This window comes from Platichthys flesus, chromosome 4 (genome assembly GCF_949316205.1).
Source record: "Platichthys flesus chromosome 4, fPlaFle2.1, whole genome shotgun sequence".
Classification (NCBI taxonomy): Eukaryota; Metazoa; Chordata; class Actinopteri; order Pleuronectiformes; family Pleuronectidae; genus Platichthys; species Platichthys flesus.
Window position 1 is genome coordinate 21,611,565 of NC_084948.1, and position 22,120 is coordinate 21,633,684.

Consider the following 22,120-nt stretch of genomic DNA (forward strand, 5'->3'; position numbering starts at 1 on the left):
ATCTTATCTTATTGACCTCAACTTGCCTGACCTTAACCAACTTACCTAGCTTATCTTATCATATCTTACATTACCTTAAACTTACCCTAGCTTTTCTTATCTTAACTGATCTTATTTGTCCTTACTTTACTACCCCTTGCCTGACCTTAACCTAACTTACATTATCTCATCTTTTACACAAAGAAACGTGTATGGTAGTGTTTTAGATCGGTAATAAACAATGTGTCTCATCATGGGGACTAAAAAAGTAAATGGAGCCCCATGTGTTTCCTGTTCTGAATATATGTCCCATATTGAACATATAAAGCGGATACTTTGATCTTTCTCATGAAATCATCAGAAACTTAATTGATTGCCGTCGCTACGCCCGGTCAATTAACGGACTAGTTCGTACGGCGGATGGGCGCGCGGTGTCCACCGTGTTTCCGGTGCTGCTGAGTGCCTCTGTTACGCGGCGCTGTTTCCCGCGAGCAGGAGCGGCGCGTGTCATCCACCGAGAACCGGCTACAGACCGACTGACACCCGCTCTCCTCCCGTCCTCCAGCCTCCTGCTCGGCGGCCTGCAGCCTGTCCTCTGACCGCTCAGCGTGGCCCCGACCCCGGACACCCCCTCCCCCCTCCCCCGTAAGGTACCGCGGCCTGGACCGGGACGCTTAGCTCGACCGGCGCGTGAGAGGCAGCGATGTCGGGTGTCGTGCGAGGCCCCGCCGGGAACAACGACTGTCGAATCTACGTGGGGAACCTGCCCCCCGACATCCGCACCAAGGACGTGGAGGACGTGTTCTACAAGTACGGCACCATCCGGGACATCGACCTGAAGAACCGGCGAGGGGGCCCGCCGTTCGCCTTCATTGAGTTCGAGGACCCGAGGTGAGTGCTGTGCTAACACGTTAGAGGGCTCGGACTAGTCCCTGGATTCTCCCACACCCCCCCTCTGCCTGCACCTTGCAACCATAGCGAAGTGTTTTCTACTCTCTAGGTTTCCTCTCTGTGTTCTTCACCAACAGAGCTCCATCATTATAATGTTGAATTATCTCCTGTGCTTGTTTTCGTAGCGTCTTCAAGGTAAAACACTGAACACCCACTGGCTTTGATGCAATTAAGCCTCGTCTGCGCTGCTTGCACGTTCCGCTTCAATTGTGCAACGCTTAGCCGGCGCCAGTGTGCTCTTGTCTATTTATTATATATTTATTTATTTATTTATATGCTTTTTTTCTCTTTTTAGTTCAATGGAGCAAAATTAGCTAATTGACATGCACGTCTGCACCGGGGAGTAGGACGTGAGATGAAGCTAGTCTCCAACATGACTGACTCCATCCGTGCCAGCGTTGTCTCCCCCCCATGTCGGTGCTGAACTCCCGAGGCGTGTTAATGTACAAAATGTACTGTTTTACGACCAGGGACGCAGATGACGCGGTCTACGGACGCGATGGTTACGACTACGACGGCTACAGACTGCGCGTGGAGTTCCCCCGGAGCGGCCGGGGCTCCAGAGGCGGGTTTGGAGGGATCGGCGGAGCCCCGAGGGGCAGATACGGGCCCCCGTCCCGACGCTCCGAGTACAGGGTCATCGTGTCAGGTGGGTGAGCTGGACCTCGTGCATGGAGGGTGTTGATATAGACAGCTCTCCCCTTGGACTGTTTCACTTTCATGAGGAAGTGTCCTCTCTTGCATGCAGCAATTAGCTCTGTAACTTAGGTCTTAGGTCATGTGAACACTGAGGCTCGATATAAACAGAAGAATAAGTTAATTGATATATGTTTTTACAATAAATGGCTTTAAATGACAAATTTCCTTAATTGTTGCTGCAGTTGCTGGTCTAAAAACTCGCGGTCTGACAACTGTAGGTAACGCTGCTGACATTAACTATTACATTTACTGTCATAGATTTGGAATAGACATTTGAGAAGCTTAAAAGAATAGTTTACCCAAAAAAAAAAATAAAAAAAAATCACTTGTTATCTACTTACCACTTTGCAGATGGAGGGGTGGTTGAAGTGTTTGAGTCCACAGAACACATTTGGAGTTTCAGGGGTAAAACAGTGTTGCAGCCAAATCCAATAAACACTTCTTCAAATGAAAAAAAACAAACATAAAAAGCCTCCATCATGCTTCTGTGGTGTTATCGGAGTGTCTGCAAACCCCGACATTCAAATTTTACTCGGAACAAGCTCATTTTCACCATGTTTTTAAGCTGAATGTCCACTGATCTCCTCCCTGGAGCTGTGTCCACACGTGGATCACAGCAGACATTTAAAACATGGTGATAACAACCTTGTTTACACCTTTGAAGAAGTGCTCACAATTTACTTCAGTTGTATTGGATTTGGCTGCAACACTGTTTACCCCTGAAACTCCAAAAGTGTTTTGTGGACAACACTTCACTCACCCGTCCCTCGGCATATTGATGAATAAATGAGGATCATGTTCCAATCTTGTTTGGTTTTTTAAATCCACTTCAGTGCTCCAGGGATCAGCTTCTCTGCCTCATGGTCCTGGACCATTATGAAATAAATCCGTCCGGTTCTTAGATCAACTCCTTCCTGCAGTTGCTCTCACTTCACAAGCTGCACCTCCATGCTGCCTTTGTTTGAGTTTCCCTCTCCTCTGTGGCTCACAGGTGTATCCAACTTATCATCTCCCTCGCCCCTCCTCTTCCTGTTGAGGAGTAAAGGGCCAGTCCGTCTTTTTAGTTTTCTCCTTTCTGCTACAAGTACATTTTCATTTTTAGATGAACTGTCTCTTTTAACCAGATGATTTTTTTAGCGCCTCTTCTCAAATGACTAAACAAACTTCATTGATTATCATGATGGTTGATAATGTTCTCTTGAGCAGTTGTGGAGCAGTTGGAGCTTTAGACAATATTAAGGAACACATCACCTCTGAGTGATGTCACAGTATCACCAACATTTTTTAAAAGAAGGCGCACACAAGGTTTCTGGCATAATGTGAACAATGCAGACTAAAGCAGACCTCTCCAACACCATCAACTGACATTTCAGTGTCACAAAATCGTGCAATAGAATAGTCATGTTGTTTAATGACGTGTTTAAGTTTCTGCACATGCAGTGTCCGTTAACAGTCTTTTCATTGTTCCTCCTCAGGACTCCCACAGAGCGGCAGCTGGCAGGACCTGAAGGACCACATGCGCGAGGCCGGTGACGTGTGCTACGCTGACGTGTTCAGAGACGGAACCGGGGTTGTAGAGTTTGTGCGCAAAGAGGACATGACCTATGCCGTTCGAAAGCTGGACAACACCAAATTCCGCTCGCACGAGGTATGTGTACTGATTTGATTATTGCTCAGTGTCATGGATAATGTGTCTTTGCTGTGTCGAGGTGAGTACTTTGCGGCACTGCCACACGTTTCGGGAAGCACAGCACGGCCCCGGCCCTCTTTTTCCATTTTTCCACATTATCGCCATCAGCAGGGATGTTGTCTTTTCAATGTCAAGTTCTCTTGTGTCCGCCAGGGAGAGACTGCTTACATTCGTGTGAAATTAGACGGTCCCCGCAGCCCGAGTTACGGAAGATCCCGCTCCCACAGCCGTGGCAGCCGGAGCAGGAGCCGCAGCCGCAGCGCCAGCCGCAGTCGCAGCAATTCCCGTGGCCGCGGCAGAGGATCGCCCCGCTACTCGCCTCGTCACAGCCACTCTCGCTCCCGTTCTTAAACCTTTCTACCACTGGTGTTTTTGCCATTTTGATGTGTACCCCCCCCCCCCCCCCCCAACTTTCCCCTCCTCCCTTTGTTTTTTACCCGTTTATGAGTTTCTCCAGATGTCAGCTATTGATTTCAATTCTTTTCCATTTCATGTCCCGATGTCCTTGTGGATGATCTTGGTATGTACATGTGCCCCCTCCTCTCTGTCCCCTCCTCTCCGCTCCTCTCCCTCTCCGGCTAATTCCTCCTCCTGCTCTCTCTCTCTCTCTCTCTCTCTCTCTCTCTCTCTCCTTTCTCTCCTCTCAATTTTTGCAACATTTGAAATTGTGCTGTGTTGAACTTCCAAAAACGTTGAGTTGTAAACTGAACTCAATGTTTTTGCAAGAATTGAAAATTGAGTTCTTTTTTTTATCTCGTCTCATGGATATGTGGGGTGGGCTGTTTGGATGGGAAGCCCGATACTTAACTGTATTTTACCCTTGTGTCTTCCTTTAGCCATCTGAAGAGAAGGATTAAAGTGATTTGGAATAAAACCATTGTGGAGCACATGTCATTTGTATGGTCAGGATAGGACATCTAATTGAGGAGCAATCAGGTCGAGGCAATGGTACGCTTCATATTCCATAAATTGAACGTTTTGATTGCCATGTCATGCATGTCATATTTAACAAAGCCATATGTGCTGTACTTTGTTATACATATATATATATATATATGAAGTTTTTAACTTGCGACTCTGGGCTGTGACAGAAGAAACAGTCGTAGATCAAGTGTTGTGATGTAAGTGTAACATCTTTTGCTTTCAAGTGTAAAAATCAGAATCACTTCTCTGTCGCAAATCTGTTTTAACTTCAGGGAGTGATAGTTATTGTGGCAATTCTTTTATTTCTTTTCTTTTCCTTTTCTTGATCTGACATGAGTGCTCAACATGGAAAAACAAACTTAGGCCCAAAAACCTTGACATTTTATTCTAATGGTCTGCCTCTGATTTTCTTCCTGGTATTTCAAGGTTTTGATTGGAGGAGTGGCTCAGTGGATCCCAATCCTTGGAGCTGGATGAGTGGATCGATTAGGGAAGGGATAGGCAAGGATGGATGCTCGGAACGGGATCAGTTTTTCCAGGAGTCAAATGAGAGTTGAATTCAGAACTAAATAACGTGGAAGTCCCAGAGCAACTTTTTTTCTATTAGGGCCCTCCCCCTGCCTATCTTTAAAGTTTTTCAGTGATAATTGCTTTATTTGACAAGAAAACGAAACTGAGGACCAGGAAGTTGGATCAAAGGATGGAATCGTAGATGCCTGGTATGAATAAATTAAACATTTGGGCGGCTGGGAAGGGGTTTTCATTTGGGAGTAGTTTGTGTGTTTTGTTTTTTGCTTAATCTTGCTTTTTTTTCTCTCAGCATTTTCAATAAAAACAGTTCAAAACAAGAGCACTGGTTTGTTTTTATTTATCGTGCATCTCTTCATGTTCCTATAAGACACATCCACAGCCTTTAACTTGGTTGCATATAAGCTATACCCCAGTGTAATGGTTGTATCACGCTTGGAAAAAAAACACAAGCAATGATTATAAACTGCAACCAGCTTATTAATACGTGATTTTCTATGAAATCCTTGCGGTGAAAGATAGAAAAACAAAGTGCGTGAACGGTGTTTAACGCTTCAAACCCCTGCACGCGCATCCTAGTGATGTCGACCTGCAGCCAAGGACTCGTTTCCCTTTTTCTCCCACAGTCAATGCAGTGTGTGTGCGTGTGTGTCTTTGTGTGCGCGTGAATGTGTGTGGTTGCCGTGAATGATGCATTCTGGGATGAAATAAGATGCCGGCAGACAGGAGCTGGCGAAAAACGCTCGTTACTCGCGTGGAGGCGGTGGCGCAGCCAATGGAGAGGAGCAGCATGCAGCAGAGGGGCGGGGAGCAGCCGGGGAGAGCAGAGAGCACCGAGACAAACCCACCTCCTCCTACATGCTTATTGTGTCAACCTTTAAAAAGCAATTAAGCCGCAGCATCCTCTGAAACCCTGCGATCCCTCATCCGGCTGGAGAGAAACCCGCATCGTCTGCAACCAAGTGTCTCCAGGTCGCTCGTAGAGAAGGTGAGTGGCAGATCGGATCTCCTCCTGCATGTTCTGACATCTTCCTGATGCCCAGTTTGTCTTTCGCTGCTTCCACTGTTTGTCTTTACACGTTTGGTTTGATCTCACACACACATGTATTTGTTCAAGAGGTGCATCATGTTTCTGATCTGGATTCATTTCTGGTACTTTTTTGTCTCCTGGTGCAGAAGTGATTTGAGCCAAGTAATTTAACTCCACCTGTATCAAGTTTCACAGCCAATCTATGCACCGCTCAAGTCCTCGTCCAGTTCGGAGCATGGGGAGAAATAAGAAACGATTAAGTTATGATGGTGTAAACGACAGAATGGCTCGTAATGGCCCCGTGTTCTGCGTAAAAAAAGGCTGATGTTCGCTGGCGTCAACCATCCCCGTCACCACGTGCGGTGTTCATTTTCAGTGCGGTACGTCCGAGTGAACGTGCACCTTCCTCCTTTCTCCATCAGGCATCCTCCTCCTCCTCCTCCTCAGCCATGACTGACAGGAAAGCTGTGATCAAGAACGCGGACATGTCCGAGGACATGCAGCAGGACGCGGTGGACTGTGCCACGCAGGCCATGGAGAAGTACAACATAGAGAAGGACATTGCAGCCTACATCAAAAAGGTGAGAGGAGGCTGGACGGATCCAAACATCTGTGGGATCACGTCACATGATCTGCAACATCCAAAGGCTTTTTTTATTCTTGCATCTATTTTTGGTCAGTGTGGAAACAGGGATATTATGAGCAGGGCCGTAGCCAAGGTTTTATTATGATGGTGCCCGCAAGCCCCCCCCCCCCCCCTTTCAAAGCACCAGCCTGTTTTCAGACCTCAAAAAGAAAATCTCTTGTTTGAGTAGCGTCTTCAGGAAAGGTTGTAAAGCTGATATTCAGGGAGCTTTACAGGTGACCTCGCTGATTATACAGTAATATAATATTTATTAATTATAAAAAAAATACATGCAGAATATAGTGACAAATGAGATGAAATATTATGTTGGAGTTTAAAAAACACAGCAGATAAAACAATTGGTGTAAACGAGTAAAGAGGCAATCGCTAAAAATTCTGTATTTTTTCATTTGTATAAATAAATACACCACAACCTGCCAACATAATACCAATTGGGCAAGTAAATATAAGTATTAAATATAAATATAAAGTATTTTGATTTAAAGGTCCCATTCTAAGGTAAAGAAATTCAGATGATCCACTGGCTGGATTTTAAACAGGATCATCTTATATTGGAATTTCTGCCAATAGATCCTTGACCTTTGGTACGTCACTATTTTCTGATTTGGTTTTAATTTTCTTCCACCGACTTCATTTCAGGAGTTTGACAAGAAGTACAACCCCACCTGGCACTGCATCGTCGGGAGGAACTTTGGCAGCTACGTCACCCATGAGACGAAGCATTTCATTTACTTCTACTTGGGCCAAGTGGCCATCCTGCTCTTCAAGTCTGGCTGAGAAGCTCCTGATGGGTGTCGAGGAGTTGTTCTCCCTGAACCTGAATTGGAAATGCACTGGTGGCTGATGTCTCCCATACACTAATAACAACGTACCATAACGATGCAGAACCGGCCGTGCGCAATTGCATGGACTATACACTATTTAATATGTATGTTACAGTAAGTTTACTTTTTCGATAGTTGCCCTTTGAATGCAACCGAAGTAGTTTTTGTTTGACGCTGTTAAAAAAGAATTTCAACGTGGCCCTTTGATTGTAAAATAAAAGGAAAGCTGTAGAATGTAGTGGTGCATCGGCATTGCCAGACCCTCTAGCGAGACTCCACCTGTTGGTTTCGGGTGTTGAATCATAGTGTGTGCACCAGTTTAACAACCCATTAACCTGTGATCATGAAACAAAGTTACTGGGGCAAAATTGTTTCGGCTCTAACCAGCGAGAGCGTATTTTGTTTTAACTCGACAGCGCGACTTTAGTCTATTGCTGCTGTTTTACTCATTTAAAGGAATTATGTTGTCTGGAGTTTAACGTGGTAAAAAACTTTTTATTGTTTTCAATTTGGATTCAAAACATAAGTGACATTTTTTTTTTTTTTTTATAGCAGCCACTTCCAGAGTAGAAGCATCCAACACTTGACATTTTGGAAGCAACTCAAGCCAGTGCAAGCATTTCCCGGGACGTTTGGTCAATATTCACTGTGAAGAACCACAGAGCAAACGAAGCTCACACACACACAGACACGCTTAAGCCTGTAATGTCCAAGTTATAACGCTACAGACGGGTTCTGAAAACCTCCCGACTCACCTGCACCGACATCAGTCTTATAATTCCAGTGTCTCTGCATGTTTTGGAGGATAAACCCATCATTTCTTTCACCGTCAGACACGAACGAAGGCCCATCTCGGTGATGCGTCGTTTAATGAAGAGTGTGTAGATATTGGACTGAGCCGATGTGTGTCTTTGCTATGAAGCAGAATAATGAAGGTGATTTTTGATTTAGAAACATCTGCGGTCAACTCAACCTGGGCTACCAAAGCCCCCGTGTTTCAGATGGTTGTGTCGTCTTAATGTGGCTTGTGATTCTTTCAAGTTGCATTATTTCCCCCCCCCCAAAACCTTTTACTTTTGCATTGCCAGTGTACTGCCAGACAAACGGGGGACGACGTGTGTTGGGACTTCTTAAAGCAGCTGCGAGCAGATCTTGTCTAGCACACTGATTTTGGGGGTTTTCGTTCAGTTATGTGAGTATAATTAGTTTGAAATGGCAATGCACAATGCCTAGATGTTGATGACGTGTGTACATTAGGATCCAGATCGGAGAGATTTAGTCCACAGGGTTGGACGACGCCACACATTTCCTGCCGCGTGTAGAAACTCAGTTGTTTGCTTCCATGTTCAGGCTCTGGGTGAAATGTGTATCTCTCAAGTGTTAGCTTGGATTGTTGTAGAGGGACGTCTTAACTATTGTCAATGTAAACAGATTTAGTATTGTTTTCCTCTGGCATGTATTTTCGCTGTGTATGTGTAGGAGCCGTTCCAACGCTGTTCGATTTGCACAAAACGTGTGCCTGTCATTGCCCTCAACTGTAAGCGGCTTGAGTACAATTGCACTTCATTAGAATTGCCCAGTAGGTTGCTACAGAACCAAAATCGTATAAACTCGATAAAATAAAAAAAAGTAATTGTTGACTCCTATCACACTGTGGCCTTTTCTTGTGTCATTGCCCCTTTTTGCTTAGAAGGCTGGTTGATTAGTTGATGTGTAGAACATACATTGTAAACGATTTAGAGATTTTTATTTAAATTGCAACATTTTGGAAAATGAGCTTGTTTACTTTCATCCAAATATTTACATTATTGTGTTTTACTCTATATTAGAAATTCATCGCTAACAGCTGGTTAGCTTCGTTTGGCACGAAGAACAGCTCGGTCTAAAGAGGAAAAATATAACATTTAGAAATGAGAAAAACAAGATATAACATGTCTTTATTACTTTGCAGTTTTGAAACATGAACTCCGAAAATGTATCTGCCATCAATTTCCAGAGTTTACTTTTCGCATGAGGAGAACGCAGAAGGAGACTGTCCTGGTCAGAAATATCCAGAACATCCAGGCGAGAGCCAGCGTCTGAGAAGAGCAGCAGGAGGACATGACATATCAAAGCCTCCGTGGTTATCACATGTTTGTTGTTGGCCCTTATAAAAAGCTTTTTGAATCTAGTTGCCTTTCCAATTGGAAATCTTCACGTGTACGGCTCCTCTTTTCACTACCAGATACTGTCATGTTAAAAAAATCACTTGCTTACTGTGAATTCTATGTAAAATTTACTGCTGTATTCTTAAAAATACCCAGAGCAACAAACATTGGCATTTTCAGGAAAATGTTTGGACTTGAATAGATGTCTGAAAGTAGCTCTAGTGAAGATGACAGGTTCCTTTTTAGGTGAATTGTTCCCTTGAACCTTTTGGACAGAACGAGGCTGAGTAAAGGGATTCAAACTGAAGCACTGGTGGTTCGAACAAGGGCGGCCCAGTATCTGAGTGTAGTGCAGTTTGAATCTGTCTCTTGAATAAAGATGGAAAATAATGCCTGTAAGTGATCTGGTGTAAACACGGGTCCATAGCAACAGTTGTGAGACCTCCACTCACAGTTGAAGAGCACAAACTACGTAAATGTGACATCAGTGGCTGCAGGGCTGTGTTGCTCACCGAGACTCGTCATCGCACGTGTGATGAACCGAGGCTGCGTTCAACTCATCCAACATTTACCACGGGAATACATTGTATAGAAAGATCTGTACCGATGTGAGATTCTTCTCCTTTAAAGGAAATCATTTATTAAACTGTGGCTAATTTTTACATTTTACATTTAGTGATTTATTTCACAGGATCCACATTTTCCAGTGGATTTCCTGGAAAGTTTCCCCATAGCTTCCCAAAAAAATTGTTGTAAGTTATAAGTATATTTCCAAGATAGACCTACACAGTTTGGGGAAATGGAGAAAGTATAAGTTGGTGTATTTATCAAGTCCCCACTTATTATTTAAGTTTAAGACGTAAATATTAAAAAAAAAATAGATAATTAACATAGCTTCCTAGAATGACTTTGAACTATGTGGTCTAGATCTGTTTGATGTTTATGCTGTTGGGTGAATTTCATGATCACCATCAGTTTTTGGTTGCATTGGAAGTTCCTTAGTTTTGTGTGACAAATTCATTTTAAATTATCAACATAATGATCAACAAATACAACAATGTACACCCTCTATTCTAGGGAATATCACAGACTCATCGGTTATACTTAGATACATATTTCTACCCAATTTCCACAGACTGGACATTTTTAATATATCATTTTCTGTCCCAATAAGAATTATTTTTTTTAATACACTCGATTAGTTATTGACATCTTATTATGAAATATACTGTTGACTTACCTTATACATAATTCAAAAGTTTAGCTGCTTAATAAATGTAGCATCACTATAATGATTACCAGGTGTCATAGGCCGTTCTTGAAAATGTTCTTTCTGCAAACTTTTGGGAAATTCCAAAGAAAGTTCCGAAAATTAGCTGGAGAAAACGAAACCCAACAAAATACCACATGAACCATGGAGTCCTCATGAGAAGTGTTGACTGATCTTTCTACTGAAATCTGACGAAAGACGAGCCGGCGAGGACCTGAGACAGCAGACGTGTTACAGGACAAGAGATTAATGAATCATTTCTAGAGACAGACTGGGGTCAGTGTGGGTGAAATAAGAAACTGTGTGAGGTTAACTGAGACTCCTTGACTAAATATTAAAAATCTATTCTCAATCCTTCTGACTTTTGAAGCTTAAACTGAATCTGAATAGTGTACAGAAAAGCAAAGAGTACACATTTGGATTCACAGTTTTCTTCATATACGAGTCAGAGGCTTGTTTTCTTTCTCACCAAACCTTCGCTGATGTTTTACCCTCTTGTTTCTCCCGCCAGCGTCTGCGTCCCCCACACCCCCTCCTGCTTTCTCTTCCATCGCCAGCGGCTGTCATCCATCCTCCCACACAGACGTGTAATTCATGGGCAGATTCACACATAGACAGATCATTGACTGGATGGAGAGACTCAGCAACATGATCGAATGAGAGACATTAAATCAGATCATTTAGATGATTCAAATTCAGACGATGGGCCTGAACTGTGGCTTTAAAAGTAAAAGACAGGTAGATGGATCTTCTTTTATTTCCCAGGGGAGGTTTTAGTATTTTGAAATCTTTTTTCTCACTAACAGCTGTTTCACTTTCTATCTTTGATTTTCGCCAGAGGCAAACAAGAAGCATTGAAATCCTCTTAAAACAGATCCTTTCACTGCAGCATATTTTTAACCATCATACTCTCAGAAAGCTCTTTTCAGCTTTTCTCAGGCTTCAATAGAAAAAAAAAAAAAAACATGGATAAGTTGAACTGCACCAAACCGACTTGTTGTTTTTGACTCTGGCTGAAGATGCCCGTCTGTGTAGTGTCTCTCATTGCCGCGATGACGTTTGTGTTGTTACTGCTCATGTCTCATAGAGAGTGAGGTGAGCAGTGGGCGTCATAACAGGGAGGCAAATGAGTCAGACTGAAACATAAGGGATGTCAATAAAAAAAAAGGGATAAAAAGGAACAAATTAACATTTTAACAGCAGCAGCTGGACACACGGTTTGTAGGTTGAAGAACATTACTACAGGAAAATCCTCGAAAAGGAAAATATGCTCTAGTTGTGTGCTGTGAGTTTAGTGGTTGAAAACATATGATTTAGATGGATGGACAGATGGATGGATAGTGGATAGATAGATGGATAGATGGATAGATGGATAGATGGATAGATAGATAGATAGATGGATAGATGGATAGTTGGATAGATAGATAGATAGATAGATAGATAGATAGATAGATAGATAGATGGATAGATAAATAGTAGTTAAACACAAACAAAGAATACATATAAATGTTATGACATTTATTATTATTACATATAGGTTACATTTTAGTTCTGTAGTTATACGACGCTAATCGGTCACGAATGTTTGAATTGTCTTATCAGAAATAATGGTCTTTATGCACTTCCACATTGTAACCACAAGAGGGACACCTTTGTCTTCAAGACAAATTTCTATTGTATTTTTCTCTCTGTCTCTCTTCTTCTGTTGTTGACGTAAATATTGTTTTTTAACAATACACAGTCAAACAGTCAAGTTAATTTAAAGTGGGTCACGTTTTAAAAATATTAGTAAAATTTTTCCGATTCCTCAATAATTAAGTACATGTTCCGGTATTACATATGGGTTAATTTTTTTACATGTGACCAACATGTTTAGTTTTTTTACTTGTATCGTTGTGTGAAAAGCCATAAGGTAGAGTTTGTAGTGCACCGGGGAAGTTTTTTAACTTTACATAAAGATTTTTTTAGGGAGCTTATACAAAAAGTGATCAATATTATGACAGAATCAAACAAGACTTTATCGACTGTGATGCATACAAACTCGTACGTTTTATTAATCATTCACATTAAATGTAACAGGACGTTTAGCAGAAAAATAGTATTTTTGACCAAAGGGAAAATTTGAGCTCTCCCACTACAAACAATACAGACTCAATTTCTGTGGGTCTACATAATGCTGCTGCTGTGTGGGTGAAGGGTGTGAGACTTTGCATGAAGACAAACTTTGTCCTTGCAGCGTAGGACACCCAGAGGTGATTTGGTTCATAAATGGTGGAGCCCGGTCTGCTTTGCTGCACCTGAGAGCAGTTTGTTCTAATGGTTTCCTCCGAATGGACTGCAGCCACCGAGGGCTGCATTGCAATGCGGGAAGTTGCAGAGGCAGTCACCCCGCACAGTTTCACTCGGGTGTGGGTATCACTCATGTGCCATTAGGCTCATTAATAGAGCCATTGTGAAGATAAGAGAGGTGCACCTCAGCGGGGAGGAATTTCATTGGGACTGCAGGCAAAACAAAATACGCATGAAGTTTGTTCAGGTAAAACTGAAAGCGAATGGAGAGGTATCGGAGGGGAAGGATCTCTGCTCCATACAGTGATCTTTAATACCCTTCTCATATCAGTGAAGATATTTACACACAAGTACACAAGATTTAACATCCTTCCACATCTCAACAAACTTCCCGCTTCAGTAAATGAGGAGCAGGTTAAAGGTTGAAGTGGCTGCCTTTCATGGGCCGCAATATTTTTATGACCATCTCTGTTCATTTCCCCCCCCCCAGAAAATGGAAACATGACAAGTTTGCTCCTGGTTAAAATGAATGCCACGATTGACCCCCTAAAGTTAAGAAAGCTGCAGATTCAGGTGCCGTGCAGTGATATGTGGCCGAGACGACCTGATTGTCATTGAGAAAACCAGTTTCCATTGGCCTAAAGTCACCATCTGTGTTTTTCACTCCCACAAACCTCCTTATCTGAGCCGAACCCTTTATGGGCCATCACCTCATAATCCTGCACCTTTACGGCCCTCGCTGTGCGCTGCTGTCAAGGATAAGGTAATCAGCTTATCGTAAAGACTTGATTTATAAAACTTGTATCCATAAGGGCATCTCAGTGATTCTTTGATATCTTCCCAAGAAGTCCCATCAGAACCACCCACAACATTTCACATTGGAGATATAATGTGACACACTTTGGTACAGATTCTAATCACTGTGTTTGTCAACCGTTTCAAAACCAAACCTTGTAATGTTCCTCCGTTCAGGTCATTTATCCGAATGAGGAGCGCGAGGGAAGGAGGAGAGTGAGACTTGTTTCGGTGCTTTCTTGCCTTATCTCAGATCATATCCCGACACTGGAGGCATGTGATGTTGGGCAACAGGGCCATAAAGCAGGGCAGCTCTTTATGAGAGGGACCGTGAAAGTGCAGCTCCACTGACTGGCTGTGTGGCCGCAGGGGGGCTCCGCTCCTGCACGGCCTCCCTGCAAAAAGCCTGACTTGTGTTCGGGCTGAAAGAATCTTCAGAGAACTGGGACATTCTGCCTCTGGAGACACCGGTTCCCCTGTTTGAATTATTTTATTGGAGGAAACGCCTTCATCTTGAAAACAGACAGCATGAGGAATACAGAAGAAGAATAAGAAAATTGAGGACAGTTACATGAAGAAATGATTTTCTTTAGAAAAATATTAAATAAAAGATTTAAATAACTTACTCCATGAGCAGGTTTTCTATCTTCTTTTAAGAAAAAGGAATTCAGAGAGACAGGACCTTCTGAGCTGCACATGATTAGTTTAGCCAACTAATTTATAGGCAATTTCCCTCTCGGCAGCCATCTTGGCAGTGGTCGGTTATTTCAGGCAAACACATCCAAGCCCCTGTTTGAATGACTAGGGATAGAGAAACCTTTAATGGGGAATTAAAACATTTACAATCATCATTAACATCCCATGAAAAACAAAATTATAATCTTGGTGAATTTCCCCCAAAATATGTTTTTTTTGAGATATCATAAACTATTTGCTCATTGAACAGATATTCTTCACTTTCTATTTCATTTTCCAGTATCCATCATATAGAGATATAGAAATGGCCTCTGTCTCCCTGCAGATTAAACCACAGGTAAAACGGAGCTGATCCTCCGGTCACACATGTCAGTGATGGGGTTTAGATTATCCCGACAGAATTTTAAAGCTGTTATAAAAGTGACTTTTTGTTTGATCGCTGTTGGCTCTCGCTGTCCCTGACTCGCCTCAAGGTCTGTTTGAAGACAACACAAAAGCCAAAGGACATGGAGAGGTATGTGGGGCTGGTGCGTGTGTGTGTGTGTGTGTGTGTGTGTGTGTGTGTGACTGAGGGTGGGGGTGTTGTGACAGAGGGGGTCATGCAGGGGGTCTGGTGAGGGAGGTTGGAGGAGGTTGGGCGGGTGAGGAAGTCACACAGGTAGGGGACACTGATACAGGCGGTGGGACTGTGCAGTCACCATGTCTCAATCTACAAACCGACCCTGCATGACTGGTCTTGGGCAACAGCTAATGGCCCCCAATTACAGTTTCTCTGTCCTCCAGAAAGCAGCCAGTGTGGCGTGACCCTCTGAAATGAGTCTTCCTCACTATTGCACAGCAACGCCTGAGATGTTCAGAGAGCAGGGGGGGCGGGGGGGCTCAGACTTATGTTTATGGTCATATCTGATAGAGGTCGAAATGTTTTTGCCACACTGATTGTTGATTTAAATCTTGTACGTCCCATGACAACACATGGCCGCTGCGTTCTGTCCGCTCCTCGGGATCACTGAGGCCTGTGCTGCAACGTGGATGGAGCAAGAGTGTGAGGGTGGGAAAGGAGCCGATCGAGGGTGGTGGAGGTGGAAAAGGTCAAACTGATGTTTCACCGCGAAGCCAGAGAGGGACGTTTTTTTTTTCCGACAGGATGCCTCCTGTGGTCGGGGTTAATGTGGTGTTGGAAGGACAGAGATGTGCAGATGAATTAATTTTAGGGATGAGCAGAGGACCGTGGAGACAGAGGGCCAGAGTCCACTGGTGCTGGAGTGGGACGGGGGGGACAGGGAGGGGGTGGTTGGAGGTGGCGCTCTGGATGAATGGGTTTCGGAGTTGCAGATCTGTTGGCACTGGCTTCACGACACCGTCAGTTTAATCAGCCTGAACTCTGAACCTCGTGCTGATCAACACCATGTCAAATGTCTCACAGGTTTGAGAGTGTGGACGTTATTTGAAGAGTTTCCTGGAAAATAAATAACTCAGAGGTGACAGAGGTAGCTACTTATTGATTTAGATTAAAACTCTGGCATACGCTTTTTTTATTTAAAATAAACTCCACGCTCTGTCAGACAAAAAGTAATTTTTCTACCACGTTAGCTGTGAAACTCAATGGATAGACATGTGTGTCGATCCAGCTATGTACGAACAACTATCCTCTATTTAATGTGTTTGGCTTTTTGTGAAATGTAAAAACTAGTGGATTATGAAATTGGATTCAGATGTTCATGGTGGTCAGAGGTTGAGTGTTAGTGACGCCTCAACCTTCTCACAGCAGTTTAAAGTTTTCACCACATCTTGTGAAGTTTCTCAGAATCTACTGGATGGACATGTGCTGTAGTTCATGGTCCTCAGATGATGTATCTTTTAGTTCGGTGACCCCTTGAATTTTGTTCCAGTGCCGTCAACAATCTCTGGAAATCTCTTAACTTTTCATTTCAGGGCCACCATCAGGACAACATTTTCTATTGGTCTGATAGTTAATTTTCTTTAGTAAGCACAATACCTAATAATATGACTTTCCATCAGTTTTTGGTGCTTGATGGTAAACGAAAAGTCTCCACTTCCTCCAACGATCCAGAAATGAAGCCAAAATATCCCAGGTACGAACGCTGCCATCTTGCGCTTTTGAAAACCAGTCTTCCCAGCACAGATGCACCTGCTCGACTGATCATGAGTCAGTCTCAGCTGTCAATTATGATGCTCACCCCACTTTTAGAACACAAGAAAAAACTATTAAATTCACTGGAGAGATGAACGACTGACCAAGCATCAGAGTGATAAGAAGCTGTAATTACAGAATATCTCGGACCCTGAATTACGATACTGAAACCGTCATTAAACGCCTTGAATGTGGCTTACACTCTTCTTTTTGCATTTTACCACATCACATTTTTTAAGGCCCAAAGAGGTAAAAGTGATTTATTTAGATTATCTTTCACATTCAGGATGACTTGATCAAAAATGACCAAAGTAACAGGATATTAATCAGTTCTCTGGGGGGGGGATTTCGTTTCCTGGAATAGAGAGTGATGACTTCATGTACAAGGTGAGAAACTCTAGGTGCTTTAAGCAATCACAGGGGGACAAGACAGACGCCATGGTTGACTGAGTGTGAAGCTTTTCCTCTTTACTCATGAAATAATAGATAACTCGGTTTCTACATTAGGTGGCGCGGGGCCAGACTCCTAATTGTTCCAAAGCTGACTTAAAGAAGTCGAGTGGATGGAGAGGAGGTGGGACCGCTCCTATCAAAGTTCATGTTTACTGTAAAAACAGTTTGTCCTCTTATTGTGAGACAGGAGCTTATCCTGACCAGCTGACAGGAGAATGACAAGTGGTTTATTTCTTCTTCTTTCCCTGAAGAATTGTGTATTTGTTGTTTACTTCTCCGCAGTTTGCTGTGAAAACCCTCCTGACACTGTATCTCAGGTCTGAATTCCAGGCCGGATGAGATGTGTCCCCGTGTCCCGCTCCTGACAATGATCCCATTTAGCTCCCGAGCGGCAGAGCCACACCAGCATCGATCTGCGTATGAGGTAGAAAAAAGGAAAATTTGCTGATTCCTCGCACACTCGGTTATACATTAACTGTTGAGAAAAAGAAATAAAAAGAGCTTATAGACCTTTACAGACCTGGACAGATAACCTGCTACTGCGTCTGTCAGACCAGGCAAATAAATTGCTGACAGAAAAAATAATCTTGACACTAAAGGTCATGTGGTGTAGCTACTGTCACATTGTCGCTGGGGCCTTTATGGCCAAAATAAAAACCTATGAGTGTCGGATTGTGGGAGGAGAGAGAGAAGATTTCACTTATTGTTATTTCCCTTCACGTGTTTTTAAAACATCTTCTTTAAAGGGAAAGGAATGTATTTAAAAAGTTGAGTCATTACATATGTGTGTATTTAAAATGGAAAAGTATTTATGATGGAAATGTCTCTTTTAGCTAAGACAAACAAATCCTTTTATACAGCCTGACACAGTTTAAATATATACGACAGATATTATTTAAAAGAAATTTATTACAACTTTTAACTTCTGTAAGTATGAACGATTCAACAACATTTTGTTGGTAGTTGGGGTGGAGCTGGAAAATTATTTGCATTATTATTATTTCCATAGAAACACATTTTACATCAATGTGTATTCTATTCTTTTCAAATATAGCTACAGCTCTAGTAGAATAGAAACATTTGTGAAATGTTCTGAAACAAAGTAAAAAGCAGCGGAAAATTGAGACTTAAGTAAAACACCTGAGTAAAAAGTACTTTGTCAAAGTAAGTGTAAAAGTTCTATAAACATAGAGAGCACTTGTGCATTTTTTAACTTTAGTGTCTCTGCGTTATGTTGTGTAATCTGTGTCGCTCTGTGCAGTGTGTTTGCTCTGCAGAGTTTCAGCCCCAACGTTCCACCTCTCGTGGCCGCTAATGGCAGCCGTGCGTGCCTGTGCATTAATCAGTGTGCTGTGAACCTGCCGTTTAATCGCAGAGGAAGCCGAGCAAGTAATTACCTCTGAATCTCTAATTGCACAGACGAGGAGAAAGAAAAACACAGGGCAGGGAGGGAGCCGTGGATGGAGATCACAATCCCATGTAGCGTCTGCTGCGGACACCCGGGTGCAGCCTTGTCCCCAGTGCATCCCACCGAGCTGCCATGGAACATATGGACCAGGTGGAACAGTTTTTTTGCTTGTGTGCAAAGTCTTTTCTAAATTCCACATTCACACACTAGTATATGTGGTGGAGTTATTGGGGCCAAACATGAGGAAAGAAATGGGAGTATTAGGATTTTTTCCTTTTACTTTTCGAAAAATAGGAATAAAGTCAACTCCTGTGGTCCTTTAAAATCCAGTTGGAGGTGCTGTGAGCAGTTCCATCTGAGGTTTCTCCTTCTGAGCAGCAGTTTTCAACACAATATATCCAAAAACCAAAGACAGATCACTTTACATTATTAATGATATATTGTGCATTAGTATAAATATATCACAAATTAGTGGTTTGATTCAGTAAATTCTCGACATTTTGATTTTATTCTTGACATTTTTACGTCATTTAATGATTTTTAACATTTCTACTCCACAACAGCTGCAGTTGCTTTGCAGATCAAGCATTTAAATGCAGATTCACTTATCATATGTAGATTGTTATTTAACTTCCCCACAATATGAAAAGATGCAAGTTTAGCTCTGTTCTTTGATCGAGTGGAGTTTTCACTGGAGACAGTCATTAAATTGATGCTTTGAGAGAAGTGAGATTGAAAGAGAAATTAAACTCGCTCTGTAGCTCCATGAAGAGTTTTTCCTGCAGAGCACCACAAAGAGATCACGCAGTATATGGATGTTAACAACGACAAAATAAATATCTGATAACATTCCAATCTCATTTCCAAATGTGCTGCTAAATAAAGAAACTTCTGATCCGGCCTTAATTCATCACACACGCTTCCTTGTAGGCGTTTGTTTGACTTGACTGAGTGTAGCAGCTAACGGCTTGGACCTGATTAACTCATGTTCTATTCTCAGGAGATTTATTGCCCAGAGACACACCTTACAGGGACTAGTCATAGTCTGTCTGATCAAAGTAAGGTCATGGCTGATACTGAGAATGGAGGTGTGTGTGTGTGTGTGTGTGTGTGTGTGTGTGTGTGTGTGGCTGGGTGTGAGTGTGCTTCAACTTAACTGTTGCACACTATGGGCAGATGCTGTGTTACCAGCGCAATAAAACTCCCAAATGAAAATAAAACTTAATTGGAGTTAAAGTTTTGCTGGTGCATGCATCAGTGTGTGTGTTTATGTGTGTGTGTGTGTGTGTGTGTGTGTGTGCATTATGCTCTGCAGACCTGCATGGTGTGCAGTCCTTCACTAGGGGACAGCAGTGAGTTCAACAAGAGGTTCACTGAGGTTCCTGCAGCGAACCTCCACAATGACACCCTTAAACATCCGTCCTACACTTCTGTGCCTTCTGCTCAGGCCTATGCAAAACGAACCAGTGGTATTGAACTGGTAACCAGCGTCAGACTGTTAGTGTGAGACAAATGCAAATCTCACCAGAGTTGACTAATAGATAACGAGTCGATACATTTGGCGTCTCTGTGCAGGAGGATGGACCATCTCCATGCTGTTGGAAACCTTTTGGGGATCGTTGTGCTTTCATGGATGATGGAAGTTTTATTCCAGATAAGTGAAATGAACAACAGGACAATTGAGTTTTTTCCCAATAAATCAAACGTGTTTCTGTCTTTCTTTCTAATCTTTTATGAACCCATTTCTTCTCCAACACGTGTAGTTTAACCTCTTAAACCACTGGTCCTGTTGTTGGAGCGCAGGTTTCTTTTCATGCCCCAATGGGCCCGCATGTGTTTTTTGGCTCATTCAATTACACAGAGTCAATCTGCTCTTTAAAACCTTTACTTTAGTGATCAAGAGAACTGTCTTTGAATTTATTTATTTTTTTAGGATTTTTCCAATCCAATGAAATATGATTAATGGACAAAGATGTGAAATATCCAGTTAATGACTCAATATTTACTCATTTAAAGATAACAGATTTTTCATTTTTGGCATAGAAATTCTATGTTGAACCTTTAGCATTTTATTTAGTTTGGCACGTGTAGTTTTACTATTTGTTTCCTGACTACCATTTTTTATATTTCACATCCACCAGCCGGTGCATCTGCAGCCCTCAATGTTTGTTAAATAGGTTCCCATGTAAATTTATACTATCTTCATTAAGCGAGGTATTTAAGCCAAAAATAGCCTCATAATACTTCAACATTTTATATCTGTAAATAACTGATTTCAACGTCTTGTACAGGGTTGTATACAGCAGAGTACTCTTTAATCCTGATATAGGATGACCAGCGTTTCTGTGTTTTCACCTGATGCCATAGAGATAGCAGCTCTGCCCTCGTGTATCTGAGACAAAGTGGCTGTCGCTTCGATCCCTGAGTCAATATTGACCAGCAAGCCAGAGAGAGGGAGAGAGAGAGAGGACAAGAAGAGAGAGAGAGAGAGAGAGAGAGAGAGAGAGAGAGAGAGAGAGAGAGAGAGAGAGAGAGGCAGCTGGAAGGAGGAGGAAGACGAAGAGGAGGATAGCCAGCAGATCATCATCAGCTACAGACACACAAACAAAAAACAGAAATAAAGAAACACAAATAATATATGGGTAAAATGTGGATAGTTACTATTTTTGATGTCTTGTGGTGTCATGAGGCTTAGATAATTTTTTTGATTTTATCGATCTTATCGCCTATCTTTTCAAAATATGTTTAAATCATTTGTGCAAAACGTTTTTCATGACAAAATTCAGCAATAAAGTTCAGCAATAAAGCTACAGATTTGCAGAGAGACCAGTTAGGAACACGTCAAAACTTAAGTTATGGAGATATTCCTTTTGTTAAAAAGAATTAAAGCTGAGTAAGAAATTAATTGTTAAGATCATATTAATGTGGCTTTAACACAGCAGAAAGGAAATGCACCTTTACAGCCTGGAACATGTCAGGGATAAAAACTTCTGGGTTAAACAGAACAAAAAGGAGTCTCATCCTTCCAATAAAACACACAGCACTTCCTGGATATGAGCATGAATGCTATGATTGGCCGAACCAATCGGTTATATGTGCTGGTGTAGTGATTTTCAGATGGTTGTGTGGCCCTGAGAGGCTCCACAGGTGATGACGGCCATTCTGCTTCTGTAGCTGAAGTGCAGAAGGTTTGCCGCGACCTTTGCCCTCAAACAACTCCTCTATTCTCCCTCAGATAATCACAGTTGCAAGAGACACGAGGGGAAGGGTATTTGTTCTAATGAAAGAAGAGCATCCTGGCTCGGTTTCAGTGAAAGTGTGGGAGTTGACTGGGGGTGTTGGGTGGGGGGGTGTTGCAAGCGGTCGTGCTGCCCTGACGAACAAACTGCTGCATCACATCATATCCACATCAAGAGCACCGGCCGGACAGAGATGGAAAATCCCAAAGTGTTTCTGCTTTGTCACGACAAGAGAAAACTATATACGACACATCAGAGAGACGCTAAGACACAGTTTGCGTTACTGTGACTAACTGCCAAAGCCGTAATCCAACAAAAGAAAAGAGGAGGAACAGCTCAGTCTGAGACTTCACACACACCTTGGGCATGAAGAGCAAACACAGGCCGACAGACTTCTAAG

General features: G+C 42.5%; 2 protein-coding genes and 1 long non-coding RNA gene across 4 annotated transcripts; 2 read left to right on the forward strand and 1 right to left on the reverse strand.

Annotated features, from left to right (window-relative positions):
- Positions 1-441: 441 nt before the first annotated feature.
- On the forward strand, positions 442-5,091 carry srsf1a (serine and arginine rich splicing factor 1a). 2 transcript variants are annotated; one of them, XM_062386762.1, is made up of 6 exons: positions 442-870; positions 1,401-1,579; positions 3,105-3,277; positions 3,473-3,685; positions 4,156-4,267; positions 4,670-5,091. In XM_062386762.1, exons 1-4 carry the CDS (start codon positions 683-685, stop codon positions 3,668-3,670), a joined length of 738 nt encoding a protein of 245 aa, XP_062242746.1. In that variant the 5' UTR covers positions 442-682; the 3' UTR covers positions 3,671-3,685; positions 4,156-4,267; positions 4,670-5,091. The 2 variants fall into 2 exon arrangements, with proteins under 2 accessions (XP_062242746.1, XP_062242747.1); XM_062386763.1 differs by having other exon boundaries at positions 739-870; positions 1,226-1,579.
- A 498-nt stretch (positions 5,092-5,589) lies between these two features.
- Positions 5,590-8,917, forward strand: dynll2a (dynein, light chain, LC8-type 2a). The gene is made up of 3 exons (XM_062386822.1): positions 5,590-5,759; positions 6,224-6,382; positions 7,087-8,917. The coding sequence occupies exons 2-3, from the start codon at positions 6,251-6,253 to the stop codon at positions 7,222-7,224; spliced, it is 270 nt and encodes an 89-aa protein (XP_062242806.1). The 5' UTR covers positions 5,590-5,759; positions 6,224-6,250; the 3' UTR covers positions 7,225-8,917.
- Positions 8,918-12,256: 3,339 nt separating this feature from the next.
- Positions 12,257-16,959, reverse strand: LOC133951460 (uncharacterized). The gene is made up of 3 exons (XR_009920457.1): positions 16,465-16,959; positions 14,399-14,573; positions 12,257-14,284 (listed from the first exon to the last, which is right to left on the reverse strand). It is a non-coding gene; the product is annotated as an uncharacterized LOC133951460 (long non-coding RNA).
- Positions 16,960-22,120: the final 5,161 nt, after the last annotated feature.

What these genes read in the sequence shown, in the direction of transcription:
- dynll2a (XM_062386822.1), top strand. Translation starts at nt 6,251, where the DNA reads ATGACTGACAGGAAAGCTGTGATCAAGAACGCGGACATGTCCGAGGAC. An exon ending in TTGCAGCCTACATCAAAAAG is followed by an intron (nt 6,383 to 7,086) that starts GTGAGAGGAGGC and finishes ACTTCATTTCAG; the next exon opens with GAGTTTGACAAGAAGTACAA.
- srsf1a (XM_062386762.1), top strand. Translation starts at nt 683, where the DNA reads ATGTCGGGTGTCGTGCGAGGCCCCGCCGGGAACAACGACTGTCGAATC. An exon ending in GTACAGGGTCATCGTGTCAG is followed by an intron (nt 1,580 to 3,104) that starts GTGGGTGAGCTG and finishes GTTCCTCCTCAG; the next exon opens with GACTCCCACAGAGCGGCAGC. An exon ending in CCAAATTCCGCTCGCACGAG is followed by an intron (nt 3,278 to 3,472) that starts GTATGTGTACTG and finishes TGTGTCCGCCAG; the next exon opens with GGAGAGACTGCTTACATTCG.